Source organism: Danio rerio, chromosome 6 (assembly GCF_049306965.1).
Source record: "Danio rerio strain Tuebingen ecotype United States chromosome 6, GRCz12tu, whole genome shotgun sequence".
Taxonomy (NCBI): domain Eukaryota; kingdom Metazoa; phylum Chordata; class Actinopteri; order Cypriniformes; family Danionidae; genus Danio; species Danio rerio.
This window is the reverse complement of record NC_133181.1, coordinates 40,131,198-40,146,047: the sequence shown is the minus strand read 5'-3', so window position 1 is coordinate 40,146,047 and position 14,850 is coordinate 40,131,198. Positions and strand designations below refer to the sequence as shown.

At 35.9% G+C, this 14,850-nt stretch overlaps 1 protein-coding gene across 4 annotated transcripts in view; it reads right to left on the bottom strand.

The window, feature by feature from the left end:
• Positions 1-14,850, bottom strand: part of slc9a7 (solute carrier family 9 member 7) — a 71,259-nt gene that overhangs the window by 12,774 nt on the left and 43,635 nt on the right. For all 4 annotated transcript variants that reach the window (NM_001030077.2, XM_073953007.1, XM_073953008.1 and 1 more), the window contains 3 exons: positions 10,036-10,099; positions 4,419-4,501; positions 885-990 (listed from right to left, as the gene is read on the bottom strand). In NM_001030077.2, the coding sequence (NP_001025248.2) occupies positions 885-990; positions 4,419-4,501; positions 10,036-10,099 (253 nt within the window). The remainder of the gene's footprint in view (positions 1-884; positions 991-4,418; positions 4,502-10,035; positions 10,100-14,850) is intronic.

Sequence of the window (14,850 nt, the reverse complement as noted above, 5' to 3'; positions counted from 1 at the left end):
ATCTTCACTGCTTGATTGATATACGATATAAAGTGGGTTTCAGAATGTGCAAGAAGCACTGCATTAAATTACATTTTTCAGCATCATGTCTTTAAAATATGAGCATTTATTTTACCCCAGTATATTCAATGGAATTTCTGCGCTAGCGTATTGATCCTGACGAGCACATGCTTTTTATCTAATTTTACGCTTAAACAACTAAATGAATGCCGACATCTATTTAATTTATTATATTTTAATTACATTACAACATCAATGCTTTTAAAGGAACCATATAAAACTGAAAAAAGTCACATTAACCGTTCACCGAATGTTTATAGATATGGGAAGAAACATTAGCTGTACATATACCCTATTAAAGGCTTCAATGCACACAAACCTTCAGACATTATTCCATGTTGATTTTGTTAAAAGAATTTTAATTATTTTCAATGCTGCAAACAGATTTTTCTGCTTTGTCATTTTGTTGAAACTGCACAGTAAAATTCAAGTGTTTTGGGTTAGAAATATTGTAATAAATAAATTAAATAAAAACATAAAATTATTATTAATTATTTTAAATGAATTATTTTATTTCCATTTAATAATTTGGTGCCAAATCTGCGTATTAGAACGACAGATCATGTGACAGAGTACCAATGCAGTAATGAATGTTGAAAATGTGCCTTTTATCATGGGTTTAAACTACATTATAAAATAAATTTATATAAAAAAGTTTCTTCTTTTTTTTTTGTTTTATAAAAAATAATGTCTGTCTGTCTATTCATCCATCCATTCATTCATCCATCTATCTGTAAAATATACACACATAATACACATGCACACATAAACATATCTATATATCTAGCAGACAGACAGATTTAATAATCGTGTGTTATTATTACCTCATATGCTTGAGGGCTGGTCAGACATCGAGCCAATGGGCCGCAGCAGGCGGGCAGGGTGGAGGTCAGAGGGGGTCCGCTATGGGTCAGGATAGGCTTCAGGTAACTGTACTCAGGTTAAGGGAAAAAAGACTGGCTGAAGTGCCAATGTGTCTCTGTACAGAAATAGCCATGTCCCTTCTTTGTTAAACTGCTCTATATGAAAAAAAAAAAACAAGCTGAACCATAACATTAAAAATATGATAACTTTATAGCCTGGTTTTCTTTAGTGAGCTCATCCTGTCAGTGGTTGTGATGTCAAAAGCTAAAGATCTGCATATTTGTGATCCATGTTGAAGAGACACTACTCCCAAAAATGAAGAACTGATCCAAAATACAGGTGGCATTGGCTGCGTCCGAAATCGCCTGCTACTCAGTAGGTGCTGCATTTGAATTTAAACTAACTACTCAGCCATAGAAACATATGTTCTATACTGTATAAATGTGAGTAGTATGATTGGAACTCGGATGTACTACATCCACCATTTTGTAATGTTGCCGTGATCTACCCGTGTTAACTGCATCACATCATTTTCATTCATGATATCTCTCGTTAAGGCATCATAGGATAGCGTAGCGTGCAGGGGATGCACACTACAGAATCTTGCCGAAAGTAGTAGGTCATTCAGATACTTCTCTCGTACTGATTTTCGAACTATGTGAGTTCGAACATACTACTCGACTACTGTTTTTAGCATACTTTGTAGTATGAAAGTATGCAATTTCAGATACAGCCAATATTTTTAGTAGATCTATAAACAACTGTTTTTTTTTTGTTTTTAGGTTCATTGACAAATCATTAATGTGAAGTCAATTGCCAGCACTGTGAAAGTCAAAAATATACAAACACAATTTTGGCACAACAAACTTCATACACTAAAGTACTACAAGGCAAAATAATTGGTCTGTGCAAGAAACCGAACATTATTTACAACATTATAACCTTTAATCTACAGTCATGTTAACAGTCATCTCATAAGACAGTAGTGTCAAACTCAGTTCCTAGACGGTCACAGTCCTGTTTCAACACACTTATGCTGCGTTCACACTAGAGTTTTAGCATGCCAAATTCTGTCTTACAGCACTGCAAAAAGGGGCGGGATTAAACAAGATTATTCGATATTAAAAAAAGAGTGATTGGTCCATATTTTAAACTTTTGTCCAGAGAGATCGTGTTCTGATCTTCGATTGGTCTCATGCAGTCACGTGATGCGATTTCACAGGTCAGAGTTCACCAAGCTTGAACTTTGGAATGCAGCAAACTGCAAAACTTGTCGTACAATCTTGCGTGTCCGGTTTGTTGTATTCGTGTGCGTATAAGTCTATCGGGCGAAAATGCAGTGTGACCACGGCTAAACCTGTAGGTTTTAAACTAGCCTAAAGAACTTGATTAGTTTGATCAGGTGTGTTTAATTATAGTTGGGGCTAATCTCTGCAGAGCAGCGGCCCTCCAGGAACTCAGTTTGACACCAGTTTCATAAGACTTCAATATCTATTATTATTCATTCATCCATTTTTTTTTCGGCTTAGTCCCTTTATTAATCTGGGGTTGCCACAGCGGAATGAATCACCAACTTATCCAGCATATGTTTTACGCAGCGGATGACCTTTCAGCTGCAACCCATCACTGGGAAACATCCATACACACACACACAGACGCACACACACACACACACACACATACACTCATACACTACTGTCAATTTTAGCCAATCCAATTCACCTTTACTGCAAAGTTTCATTTTTTTCTGAGCTGCAATTATCTACAGTTCCTACTGCATTACCACATTATCTATTTAAGTTCATAACAGAACTAAATCAAAAATAAAGTCCATTTTATGAAGTCTATAAAGTTCCCATATGACTAATTTTAATTTCTATAAAATTTCACTGTACAAAAAGAGTAGCTTTGAACAATTTTTCAGTTCAAAAGCGGAACATTGGTTTTCAAACTCACATGGGTGGTTAAATGGCGAAAATGTATTTAGGTTAATTTATACCAGCCATAAAAACAAAATGACTGCAAGACTTTTTCCTTCCGACATTCATCCGAGTCAAACATTTCAAAACACCTGACAAATTCAAACCATTTAAAAATAGCACTGCTTATGAATGGAATCATCTAAATTAAGCACAGCCGCAGCATTCATTTCAAAACAAATACAATCGAGACTCAGTATCATAATCATGGAGTAAACAGATCGTCATCCCCCTAAATAGTTCATAGAGTCCATAGCACAGAGATCCAAACAGGACAGCGAGTACCCATTTGGCAGGAATACCGAGTTTCTAATATTTGACAGACGGGGGATAAAAATAGAGGAGGCGGCAGTAAAGTGTGGATGGCTTCGAACCAAGAACAGCCCATGATGGATTTGGAAGTGTATAATATTTTGAGGGGGCTTGAAATGGATGTCCCCTACAGAGTTAGAGAGGTGTAGACTGAAAAATAACACTGTAGGAAGTCCAAAAGTGTGGTTTGCTATCCACAGAGAAATAAAACAAGCTGTTAGCCAATCCGATAGCACTGCCCTTTTGAAAAGCGCACACATACAATTTTTACTTCAGAGAGGCCTGTGAAATAGAAATTGAATGTTGTTTGGTGGGCTGCAGTGTATACGACAAAACACTTGTGAGCTCAAATGCATGGTTGTGGGTGGACAGAAAAAAAAACAAGTTAAGACTCCTAATAAACATCTGACATTAGCTCTGTGGACCTGTGAGTCACCACATGTGGAGCTGCTGGCCACAGCTGTGCAGGAAGTGGATGGAGAAGTGCCTATGAAAATGTGTGTGTGTGCTACTTTCACCTTTGAGCTTTATTTCTAGCAGCCCGGAGCTAAATAAAACACCTCTCCTTGCTATTCTGCTCCTCTTACCACCCACGTCAGTCTCACTGAAAAGATACAGCTACAGTAAACCACTCAGCATTTAATAATGGCAGTGAACGAGACCTGAGGAGAACTGGAAATTTATCGACTGCTTCATTCGAGACCTTTTGCAGTCGTTTCATTTGGCTTTCTGTAGAAAGAATGTGTGGAATGACATTTGCAGGGGCTCATCTTGAGGTGCAAAGCTAAGACTGTGTGTTTTTTTATGTAGGAGTTGCGTGAGAAGGATGAAATCTCTCAGTTTGGGGCTTTGGAGGCTCAGTTTAGGCCCCAGAGGAACTCCTGAGTAGATCAAAACAGCCATCTTAAAAAAAATCTGAGAAACTTCAACCGTCTTACTCTGCATTTACATTCATCCCGATGCGCTTTAGTGAGCTTCATCTACCCGTCTCTCTTTTGTCATTGTCTGTGGTGTGGGAGGAATTTTTTTTAATAGTCATTTGCATGGAGCTGAAGTAATCTCACTGGCTAGGCTCATGGAAGGAGCAGAAAAGAGAATGGTGAAAGCAAGAAGTAATGCTCAACCGTGCTTGAGTTGTTAATGACAAGACCACACAAAAGCTTGTAAGTGTGTGTTGTTGTGAATGGCATGCTAAAAGGATACTTGTGGTCAAAAGTATACCAAAGTCTGAAAAGCCAGGCGCTCTCCTGCTTGGTCTTGCTCTGCCCTTCTGACTGGCTCCCATCCTGAGGAGAAAAAGAGAAAGTTGGTGTCATTTGTTTAATCTCGGACATGCTTAAGGAACCTTTTTAACATGTATATCGTGCAGTTCAATCAATATTGTTTCATTTCTATCACAATTAAGCTCAAACATATATGTCAATAACAAGGGGGCTGGACATGTCAGATACTAGAGAGCATCGAATTGGTCAGAAGATTTGATGAGTAACTGAAATTTGAGGTGATGCTGAAAAAAAGTTTATCCATTTAGGCGAATGTGACAAACTGCAAGCTTTGGATGTTTATATCTTCTCAATGTGAATCATCACTGTTTTGGAGCATTCTAACTTATAGATATTATTATGACTAACCAAGTGGCAACATGCCGCTTTCCCTCAAGAAAGCTAATATGGAAGTAACTAATATTGCAATTGATGGAAATTCCGCTAGTCTTGGCTCCAAAATAAAGCACATTTCTATTGACCTAATGTAAAATGCCCAACTTTACAGCAGAAAAAAAGGTGTTTACAGCCTAGTACAAAGAACGATTTAGGTTCATATAGCTAATATTAGACTTCATGACAACGGTGAGGGGGGTGCATTTTTTTATAACTCATCTGTTTCATTTATATTGTTATATTAAGTCTGCATAATTAAGGGAGTGGCCAATTGAATGACAGCTAGGTCTCGCTGCTCACAGTCACGTCATTTCGGCTGATTAGCCGCTGAACTTAGCATATACATCATATTTTTTGTTGTTTTATGTACCTTTACATAGGCAATTGCCATTTGGAATTATTTCCAACAATTATCAGATAATATAGCATGCTGCATGCTTTAATTGTGCTCACAAACCATTCAAGTGGCCTCCATTTCCCAGGTGACTGAAATTCTTAAGTAATTTGATAATTTAAAATCATTTATTATTTTCTTTATAACTGTAATGCACTTCAGAATCCGACCGATTGATTAGCTGTAGGCTATAGAACAGTAGTCTAAAATGTTTTCGTAAAGTGTTATGCCTGGATTACATTGGTGACGGTTGGCCACATTTGCTTCATTTGCACACTTTAGAAACCTATGAGTGATTACACGGATACTACATCCATATCTTTTAGAGTCTACGAGACTAACATATTGATACTAACAACTAAATATATATGTATTATTTTGATTTCACAGGGAATTCAATTTATGTTTAAGAACCACAATTTCAGCAAAAATAATATTAATAATAATAATAATAATAATAATAATAATAATAATAATAATAATAATAAACTTGTTTTACCTTGTTTCATAGGGCACTCACTAAAAACCTTATGGAGAAAACAGTGAAGTATTACAGAGAGTTTTTAAAAGGTATTTGAACTTGACTTAAAAAAAGATTTTTATGTTGCCCCAAAAAAGGTTAATGTTCTATAAATAAAAAGAACAACTGACTTAAGTGGATTTGTTTAAAAATTCACCACAAATTTTTAATTTCAGAGTGAACTACCTGTTTTTATTTCCACAATTTAACATGTATTTCCCCTATTTAACTTCAGCCTACAACAACAATCCATGTTGCAATCAAGTTATATGACGATATAACTATGAAGATAATATCACGATATATGTCAAATCTGTCTAAATACTGAAGATACTAAAGTATATCTAAAATTTAAAATGCTTTTTAGAAATTGAAATGTTAGCAAGAAATTCAGCCATTTTATAATAAAAGGTTTAAAAACCCAGTGTGTAAAAAAAGGGTTTAGCATCTCTACTGTCATTCACAATACGTGCCACATGATACCAGGCCCCACAAATGAATTCTGCATATGGGTGGAATGAAATCTGATACTAAACCTTTATCCTATACAATAAGCTAACACACTTGCTGTTCATCCACTGATTTTGCATGTGCAGTCAAACCTTCATTGTTCTTCCCAGTGACCAGTATGTTTATCCCAGTTCATCTAATCTCATGAGTTCAGGTTCAATGCATTTAAAGAGATTACAGATTAACACTATCACAAACAAGCTCAAAGTAACACAACACTGCGATCTACCCTAAGCTTGCTATATTCCTTTAGCGTAATACTATAGAGAGAGGACCACTGTTAATAAGATATGTTTGACAAATATAGAAAGTGTACATCAGGAAAAGTTACGCGATATGCTTATTAGGGTTGTCACAAAAAAGAAAGAAGAAATAACAATGATTGAGCAAAAACAGCTTGAACATGATACACTGGGAAAAAAGACTTGAACTGCTCATTCTACTTGCTTATGTAAAATGAGTTGAAATAACCCAGTTCTTAAGATTTCTTTGTGGACAACTTAATTGTTTTATGTTCAACTCACATACACTTGTACAAACAATTAAGTTAATCGATTTGTGTTGGGACGACATGAAGGAATTATGTGGAATTCAGCATTTGTATACAGTGTATGTCAATATAAAAAGTCTGTTGTTCAAAATAATAATTAAAATAATAATAATAGCATGTTGTAATGAAATAATAGAAGCAGTGAGTTTTTCTTATCTTGTTAGTTGACTGATTAAAATGATCTACACTGTAAAAAAACGCTGGGTTCCACATATTTCCTTCATGTTGTCCCAACCCAAATCGATTAAGTCACTTCATTGTTTTTTTACAAATTTAAGTGAATGGAAAACAAAACAATTTCTGTCATGAACACTGTTAGTATGGACAAAGAGCTTAGAATGATTCTATGCTCTTTGGTATGGATTTAGTATGGTAATGAATATGTATATGACAATGCTGATGTATTTGGTCTTGGTGGTATAGATCTGCTACGCTGCTGCTGCTTTGTTTATTATGAGAGAGCTAGTATCGAGACCTGCCAGTATATACACAGGCATGCCGTCTGAGAATATAACATGCTGGTGTGCAAACATATAAAAACCCCTGCAACAAATCTAGTCGAGTTGTGCATAAAGTCTCATAGCAGATATTTAACCAAGTTGTCCCAAAAAAAAAAAAAAAAAAAAGTTTAAAATTGGGTTTTTTCGACTCATTTTAAATTAGTAGTCTGAACAAGCAGCAAGTCTTTTTTTGTGTTTGTAATTTTGCAACAATAATTATACTCTTTATAATTCAATTATTTGTAACTATTATTTGTATGTTTTCTCATTAAATGATTATAAAATGTTCTGTTTTAAATTTTGTAATACATACAGTACCTTTAAATATATATACATATATATAAAAAAAGCGAATGATGAATTGATTTGATCTTAGATCTTCAATCTAATTGACACATTTTCAATTATTTAATAATTTCCTCAAAAAAAATTAAACTGTTTTATACTACACACTATTCTTGACTGCCCATAGCCAGTAAGTACATTCACAAAATTATGATTCCTCAAGAAACGTTATTAATGTCTGTCTAACAGTGATGTTGAAAAAAATAATACAGTGAAAAGCCCTCTCTCCTGAACATCTTTAAAAAACAGGTTGTTTGAAATCACGGTGTTTTGGTGACACGTAAAATTATGATGGAAGGCAAAAAGTAAATCAACTGAATGGGAAACAAAGGAAAGTCCACATTTTATAACACATTTTAGGAGATATAAGGAGATATAACTAGAAAATAACCACATATGTTGGGCAGGATCCTTATATCTAAAATATTTTCGCCTGTCATTGAGGCGGAATATACCGTACAAGCTATTACATTTAATGAAAAAATACTATAGTTTGGAAGCATACTATAGATAATTACTTGAGTTAAACTGTTGTAGTAATTATATTGTCGCTGTGGTACAACACAACTGCAGTAATGATCAAACTATTCAGTAGGCTTCAGTTTTCTATGCTATAATTATACACCATCACAATGCAGCAGAGTTTACACTAACGTTACAGTATTTATTACAGGTTACTGGTTTACCCCACTACAGTATTCTGTAGCATTCATTAACAAAGAGTTGTACACATTATACACTTTACTGTGTGGTTCAAAAACAGGTTTATTATAAATTTCTATAGTTTTTTCCCATGCGCATATCTTCCAGACATCACGGAATAACAGATGAAAGCCTACAAAAGCATGTCACACAGTCTACATTATTATTTCTGTTTGTAAGAGGGAAAAGTGCACCACAATAATAACCATGTAGTTTTGTCGCAAGAGTTGCATTTAATTTTTGTTCAATCAATGAACTTACCATCAACAAATATTTATCACTGCTGAGCATCTCGATGTTCACGTTACAGTTGTTTATTCCACTTAAAGACTTGGATTATTGCAAAACAAGACGAAGATTTCATTACAGCGATTACATAGCAGGGTACAGCTTTTTATATTCTCCTGGATTTTGTATAAGTGTGGGAGTGTTTGTATCTGATTTTTATCTAACACATTAACATGTTTATAAACATAGCAAGGCCTGTATATAAGCTTTATTTGTGCTGCCAAATGAATTATCATGTTCAAAAACTGTCGCATTTTCTGCCATTTTTCAGTCAGTTTCTTGATCTTTCTTCCCTTTATGAGCAAAGTCTATAAAAGCTGTTTGGCATTTCCTATTTTTGCCGATTTAAACAATTATAAACATAAAACAGAAACATTTTGATGTTCTGATAGTGATTCCTATGCAGAAGAACCACTTCCTGCCCTCCATCTGAATTTCGTGCGTCATCAATGGCATAATGTGAAAACAACCTTCTTTGCTTCATTCAAAAATTGCACTTACTATAATGACCATGCTTTGTTTTAAAGAAATGGTTCACCTAAAAAAAAAGAAAATCCTTATTTATTCACCCTAATTTTTGAAATCTTATGTAAGAAAGAAAGTCATACAGACTTGTGACAACATGAGCGCGAGTTAAAGTGAGCTTGTAAACTATGGCTTGATAGTTGTTAACTGTAGCTTTAAGAAGACTTTCGTAAATCTGACCCTGATTGTTTGATCAACCTATACGGTTATAAAAAGCTGATGCTGAAAAGTATTTTTACCAGTTCTCATTTGACCAGCGCGTGCAGTGTGTACAATGTGATTTCGCAGAAGCCAAGAGGATGATTGGCTTCTACTGATCTGATTTCTGTCATTGCCCTGTAATGGAACCAGTTAACCCAGGATGAAGAGAGGAGAAGTGTCATTAGTTTCCAAGGTCTCTACTCGTAATTAGCTTTGCCGTTCTAATTTCAGTAACAATTCTTGATATAAAAAGCAACTTGTGTCTCTGGATTGGTACATGGGCAGCAGCTTTCACAATCAACATGGGCATTAGTGTTGACCCACTTTGCTTAGCTGTTGAAGGGGTATGTAATTCTTATCTTCAAACAGATCAAAAACACTTTAAAAGCAAAGCTGGCGTGACCTTTTTATATAGCCAAAGAAAAACGGAAGTATGACTTTGCATGTGGTTTTGTTCATGACAAAAGAAAGAGTGTGACAAGCTCAACATTGGAATGCTCTTGGAATATTATAAAGCTGATCACTTAAAAAGCAAATCTTACCAAGTTGCACAATTTTGAAGCACCAATCAAATGTTTAAGACTTGAAATTTAGGGCAAGAGAACAGAAGGAGACATTAAAACTCACTCCCTGAAGGACCTGGAAGCTGTCCCCGCATGGCTGAAGATCCTGATCGGGGTCCACTCCAACTCTGAAACAGACAGAAAGGGCACATCATTCTGTCTGTGTGCAAATGTGACGCAACCATTTTAGCCACAGTGCAGTCTGTAGCCACATGAGCACTGAGACCTTTCAGCAAAGCCCACAGCGAGCAGCAGTAGATCAAGAGATAAAGACACACAAAAGACTCAAGCAGAGAGAGATTGATCATTATGATTCAAGTTCACACAAATGCAGCTAAGCTGTGTTACAGAAATCATTTAGGTCAGGGGTTCTCAACCTTTTTCATTTCTTGGCCCACTACTTTGATCAATTTTAGAAGGCCCACCTGTCTGACATTAAAAAGCACACAGACTCGATGAGAATCACAGGCCAACACTGCAAAAGACCAGCTTCGGCATTTAACTGGACAGACTGAGTATCTACTATTAAATATCTACTATTTAAAAATATACAAATGTAAAATACTGTAAAACAGCCTAAATCTGTAAAAACGCATCAATCTGATGGCGGTTGAGTTTGCAGCTGGATATTATTGGGAGATCACTGACAGTAACAGTGAACTGCTTCACCAGAAGCTGCGTCTGAAGCTCATATGAAAGTTTATTTAACTTCTATGGCAGAAACACCATTAAGCATCGCTAGATCCTCCTTTATGGTATATGTAATACTAACAGAACATTAATATACACAACTATGTAGATATTTTGAGTAGTTCACAAAAAATACACAAAGCGAGATTTTCCCTTTTACTTTACACAGTTTTTTATGAACAGACAGAATTTGAGAACAGGAGAGTGCATTAGTTTGATCATTTTAATATAGCATGTTAATAATGAAAGCCAAAAATTGTAATATTGAGAATTGATTATAATATTCAATATTAATTATAATATTGAGAGTTAATTTTAAGTTTGCGGCCCACCCGCAGTATCGCTGAGCCCCACCGGTTGAGAATCCCTGGTTTAGGTGACTTGCTGATAAATCCACTCATAAGTTTTCTACAGCTGGTCACATGTCTAAACTTCAAGAAATTATTTGGGGTTTTTCATATCACCTAATTTATACTACCACTAAACGGAATGTTTAAACAAAATAAACATGAGCAAAATCTGTAGCATATTGTGAAGTTTTATTTTATCACCAAGAAATGATATTCAAAAATTAACTTGTGCAATTATTCTATATCAAATAATGTCACAAATGTTTTCATAGTGTTGCATTTTTTGCATTTGCATTATTTTATTCTACATCCCAAATCCTAACCAATACCTAAACCCAACTACCTTACTAACTATTAATAAGCAGCAAATTAGTTCTTGATTGAAGTACTAAACGTCTTGCCTAATGGTCTGTCAACAGCAAGAAGTGTTACTTAAACTAAAGCAGAGATGCCCAAACTAGGGCCCACGGGCCAAAGTTGGCCCATTGGAACCTTTGATTTGGCCCACCCTGCCATCTGAGAAAGGAATATGAATGTTGAGCAGGGTTGGGATGAATGATATTACCAGAGATTGTCATTTCTAATTTAAAATATCTTTTTTTTTTTAGTTTTTTTTTTTTCATTACTGAGCTACAAAAAAATGTCCAAAAAATGTTTGATTTAAATGTTAATTGCAAATACGTAAATAAATACATTTAATAGTTTTTTCCTGTAATGAGTTCATGATAAAAAGTAAAAAAAAAACGTAAACTGTGTTTGTTAACACAAAGCAATGTTTCAATCTATTATTAAATAAATTAGGAAGTTTTAAAGACATTAGCACACCCTTCTAAAGCCTCCACGGCTGGTTCGATGTCAGTCAAACGGTCTTTTCTAGTATCCTGTAAGTGTAACACGCCATGGCCAGAACAAACTGCAAAGTGCACAATACTTCCGTCTAGATCAATGACCAACCTTGCGTGAACCACCGGCCATGTTCTCCCATTCGCTTGACTGGTTGAAATCGGAGGAGAACCCAGAAGACCTTTAGAGCTCAAAGGGTGAGATTCTGCTGAGATAAGTGATCCACTAGGTGAACTTTCGCTCTGGCCTTTAAGTACATTGACTGATCCAATGGCTCGTCTTTCATTCTCTCTCTCAATTAAAGCAGTGGATATGATGTGGACATTGGCTATTGGACCTCAAGGACCAACAGAGACTTCATTGTGAAAAGTGTTTTGAGGGTTAGCAGATGCTGAGACTCTACAGTGCAGCCCATGTGGACGCTCGCCAATAAAAACAGAAAGAGCTGACTTATTATCTCTCTTTGCTCTCAGAAGTTGTTAAACGTTTACTGAATGACTTATCTTTTCACAGTAAGCAAGGAAGGTTAGGTTCTCAAAAGCTGGGCGATGATAATTAAAATAGTGAATTAAAAAAAACTGTTAACGTTCTTCTGTGAAAGCCAGTGACGCATTTCTGTGACAGACTGGGTGTCTTAACAAGCTTCTGTTGTTTCTGCCACGTCTGGGGGAGAACTGTCTGGAAAACTCTGGCTTAAAGAAAGACTGCCTGAGTTAGTTGCCCAAACTGGATTTACAGCTCTGGATAACACATCTGTACACATATGGTTTACACTGGGAAAGGGGAAATGGTGGGGAAGGAAGAAGCTTGAACTATGTACAAATCAGTAGCTCCCAAACTAAAAGGCGGGTGTTAAAGGGCCGAGGCCAGACTAAGGCAGATTGTTAGACAAAAGAAATGTCTTCCAAGGGATATAAGAGCACACTGTATAATCTTCCTACTAGTTTGCAGGTCTGTTATTTATGCTTAAGGTGTAAATAATGAAACGCCTATCTTTATTTTAATATTTCAAATATTAAAGGGCACTTATGATAAAAATCATCTTTTTGAAGCTTTTTGGACAGAACTGTGTGTGTTGGTATAGTGTGTTCACTGTTATATTGGGGTTATATAAAGACAATAAGTCTCTTTTTTTAACTTCCTGACGTTAAAATAGGATCCAAGTGACTCCCATTTTAAGGCCAGCCGCAACATGATGCAGAAGTGTGTTTTCCCCACCCACTGATTTGATTGACAACCGCGTATTAACATGTCTAAGTAGTAATGCGTACATAATATCAACAAGACAAGACCTGTGCAAAGCAACTGGGATTAGAAGATCTGTTCAGCTCTCTGTGATCATTTAGTACATTTTCAAAACAGTTACTGAATTACAGCGATTTTACCATCTTTACTTTATCACCACATGTCAGTACAATTACAAAGGATGATGATTCAATCCCGGATTGTGGACGTTACATTAGGTTTATTTTACACATTAACATAATGGATATCCATACAGCTCTGTATATTAACGTGTATCCTGTCACATTTGCAGTGCAAAATCAGTCAAAGTTAAGAACACGCGCTGTGTGTGTGCGAAACTTTGTAACGACATTGTGTGTGACTCATCACAGACTTGAATTACCTCCACAACAAACACATCAAATAATCATTGGGTAAGTTCTTACAGCATTATTTCTCCCCTTCTTTCATGTCTGTCACTGTGCTGTTTATCTAATGTACACAGCTGAAGATTGAGACATACTCCGACAAGGATGTGGGTACAGTGGGCAGGGAGAACTAGCATTAAAACCACAGGCAACAAAAACTGCTACATAGTGTTCAGAGCAGAAAATTCCAATATTCTGAAAGGTATAATAAATAATCTGATGGGTGTTTTAAGCCAAGACTTTACAGACACACTATGTAGACACAAAAAATTTATCTTAAATCTTGGGAAAAAAAAGGGTAAAGGTGCCTTTTAAATGTTTTATATGGCTCAAAACAGCGCACACTTGAGTAGTCTGTGATTAGTTTAATCAGTCACAGCCATGCAAAAACAGAAAACTACATGGGACGGCTGAAGAATCAAAATAGTTGTATGAAGAAGTCCACTATATTGAAATATTAATGAATGAATGTCTTTTTTTTTATTATCTTCAGATAAGTTTGTGAAAGGACGGTCAGCGCCATGTGAAGAAGTGTCAATAAGCGGGTGCATGAAATCTACTGTATAACTCACAAATAATTCTTAAGGCGAAACAGGACGGCATTAATAATAATAATAATAATGATAATAATCCATTACTACATGAAAATGGAATGTTTGGAAACCATTGTTGGCAGTTATGAATAATAATGTGATATATGTAATATGTGATATATGTAATATATGTAATATATTGACCAGCATGTAAAAAAATAATAATAAAATTGTGAAAAAAGCAAGAGCCAAAACAAAACAGGAAACGGAATGTAAGCAAATTAAACAATATCTTGCAGTGAAAATGGAAATACTTGGCTGGCTACTGTAATGGCTAGGCCTTCAGCTGCAGGATAGGCTACTGATAAAGGGTTACGAGGAGGTCAGAGAGGACATTTCAAACAAAGAGAAAGCAAAGATTGAGGAAGAGAGTCAAAAGCCACCCCTGACTAAAGTATGCACACGCGTGTCAGTGTGGTGGATATTTAACATTTCCTTCCTGTAAGAGAAAGCTGCTGTGCGCAGATACACTGAAGCCAAGGGCAGCAGATTGTTTGCAGTGGATGCAGGTATAAGCGGATGCTTATTAATTTCGAATGACTAATCTCATCTCTATTGATGCCTCGGTATTACTCATCTGCAGTCTTAAGCCAGGAGGCTGTCGAGTCTATGCCAGTGAGCTTTTATGTACAGATTTCCTTTGGCACCCCAATGTTAAAAACAGGAACGACGGCGCACACATTCTTTCAAAGTGACTCCCACCAGATTTAAATACAGCCCTGGAAGAACAGCACTGGCACATTACAGAGAC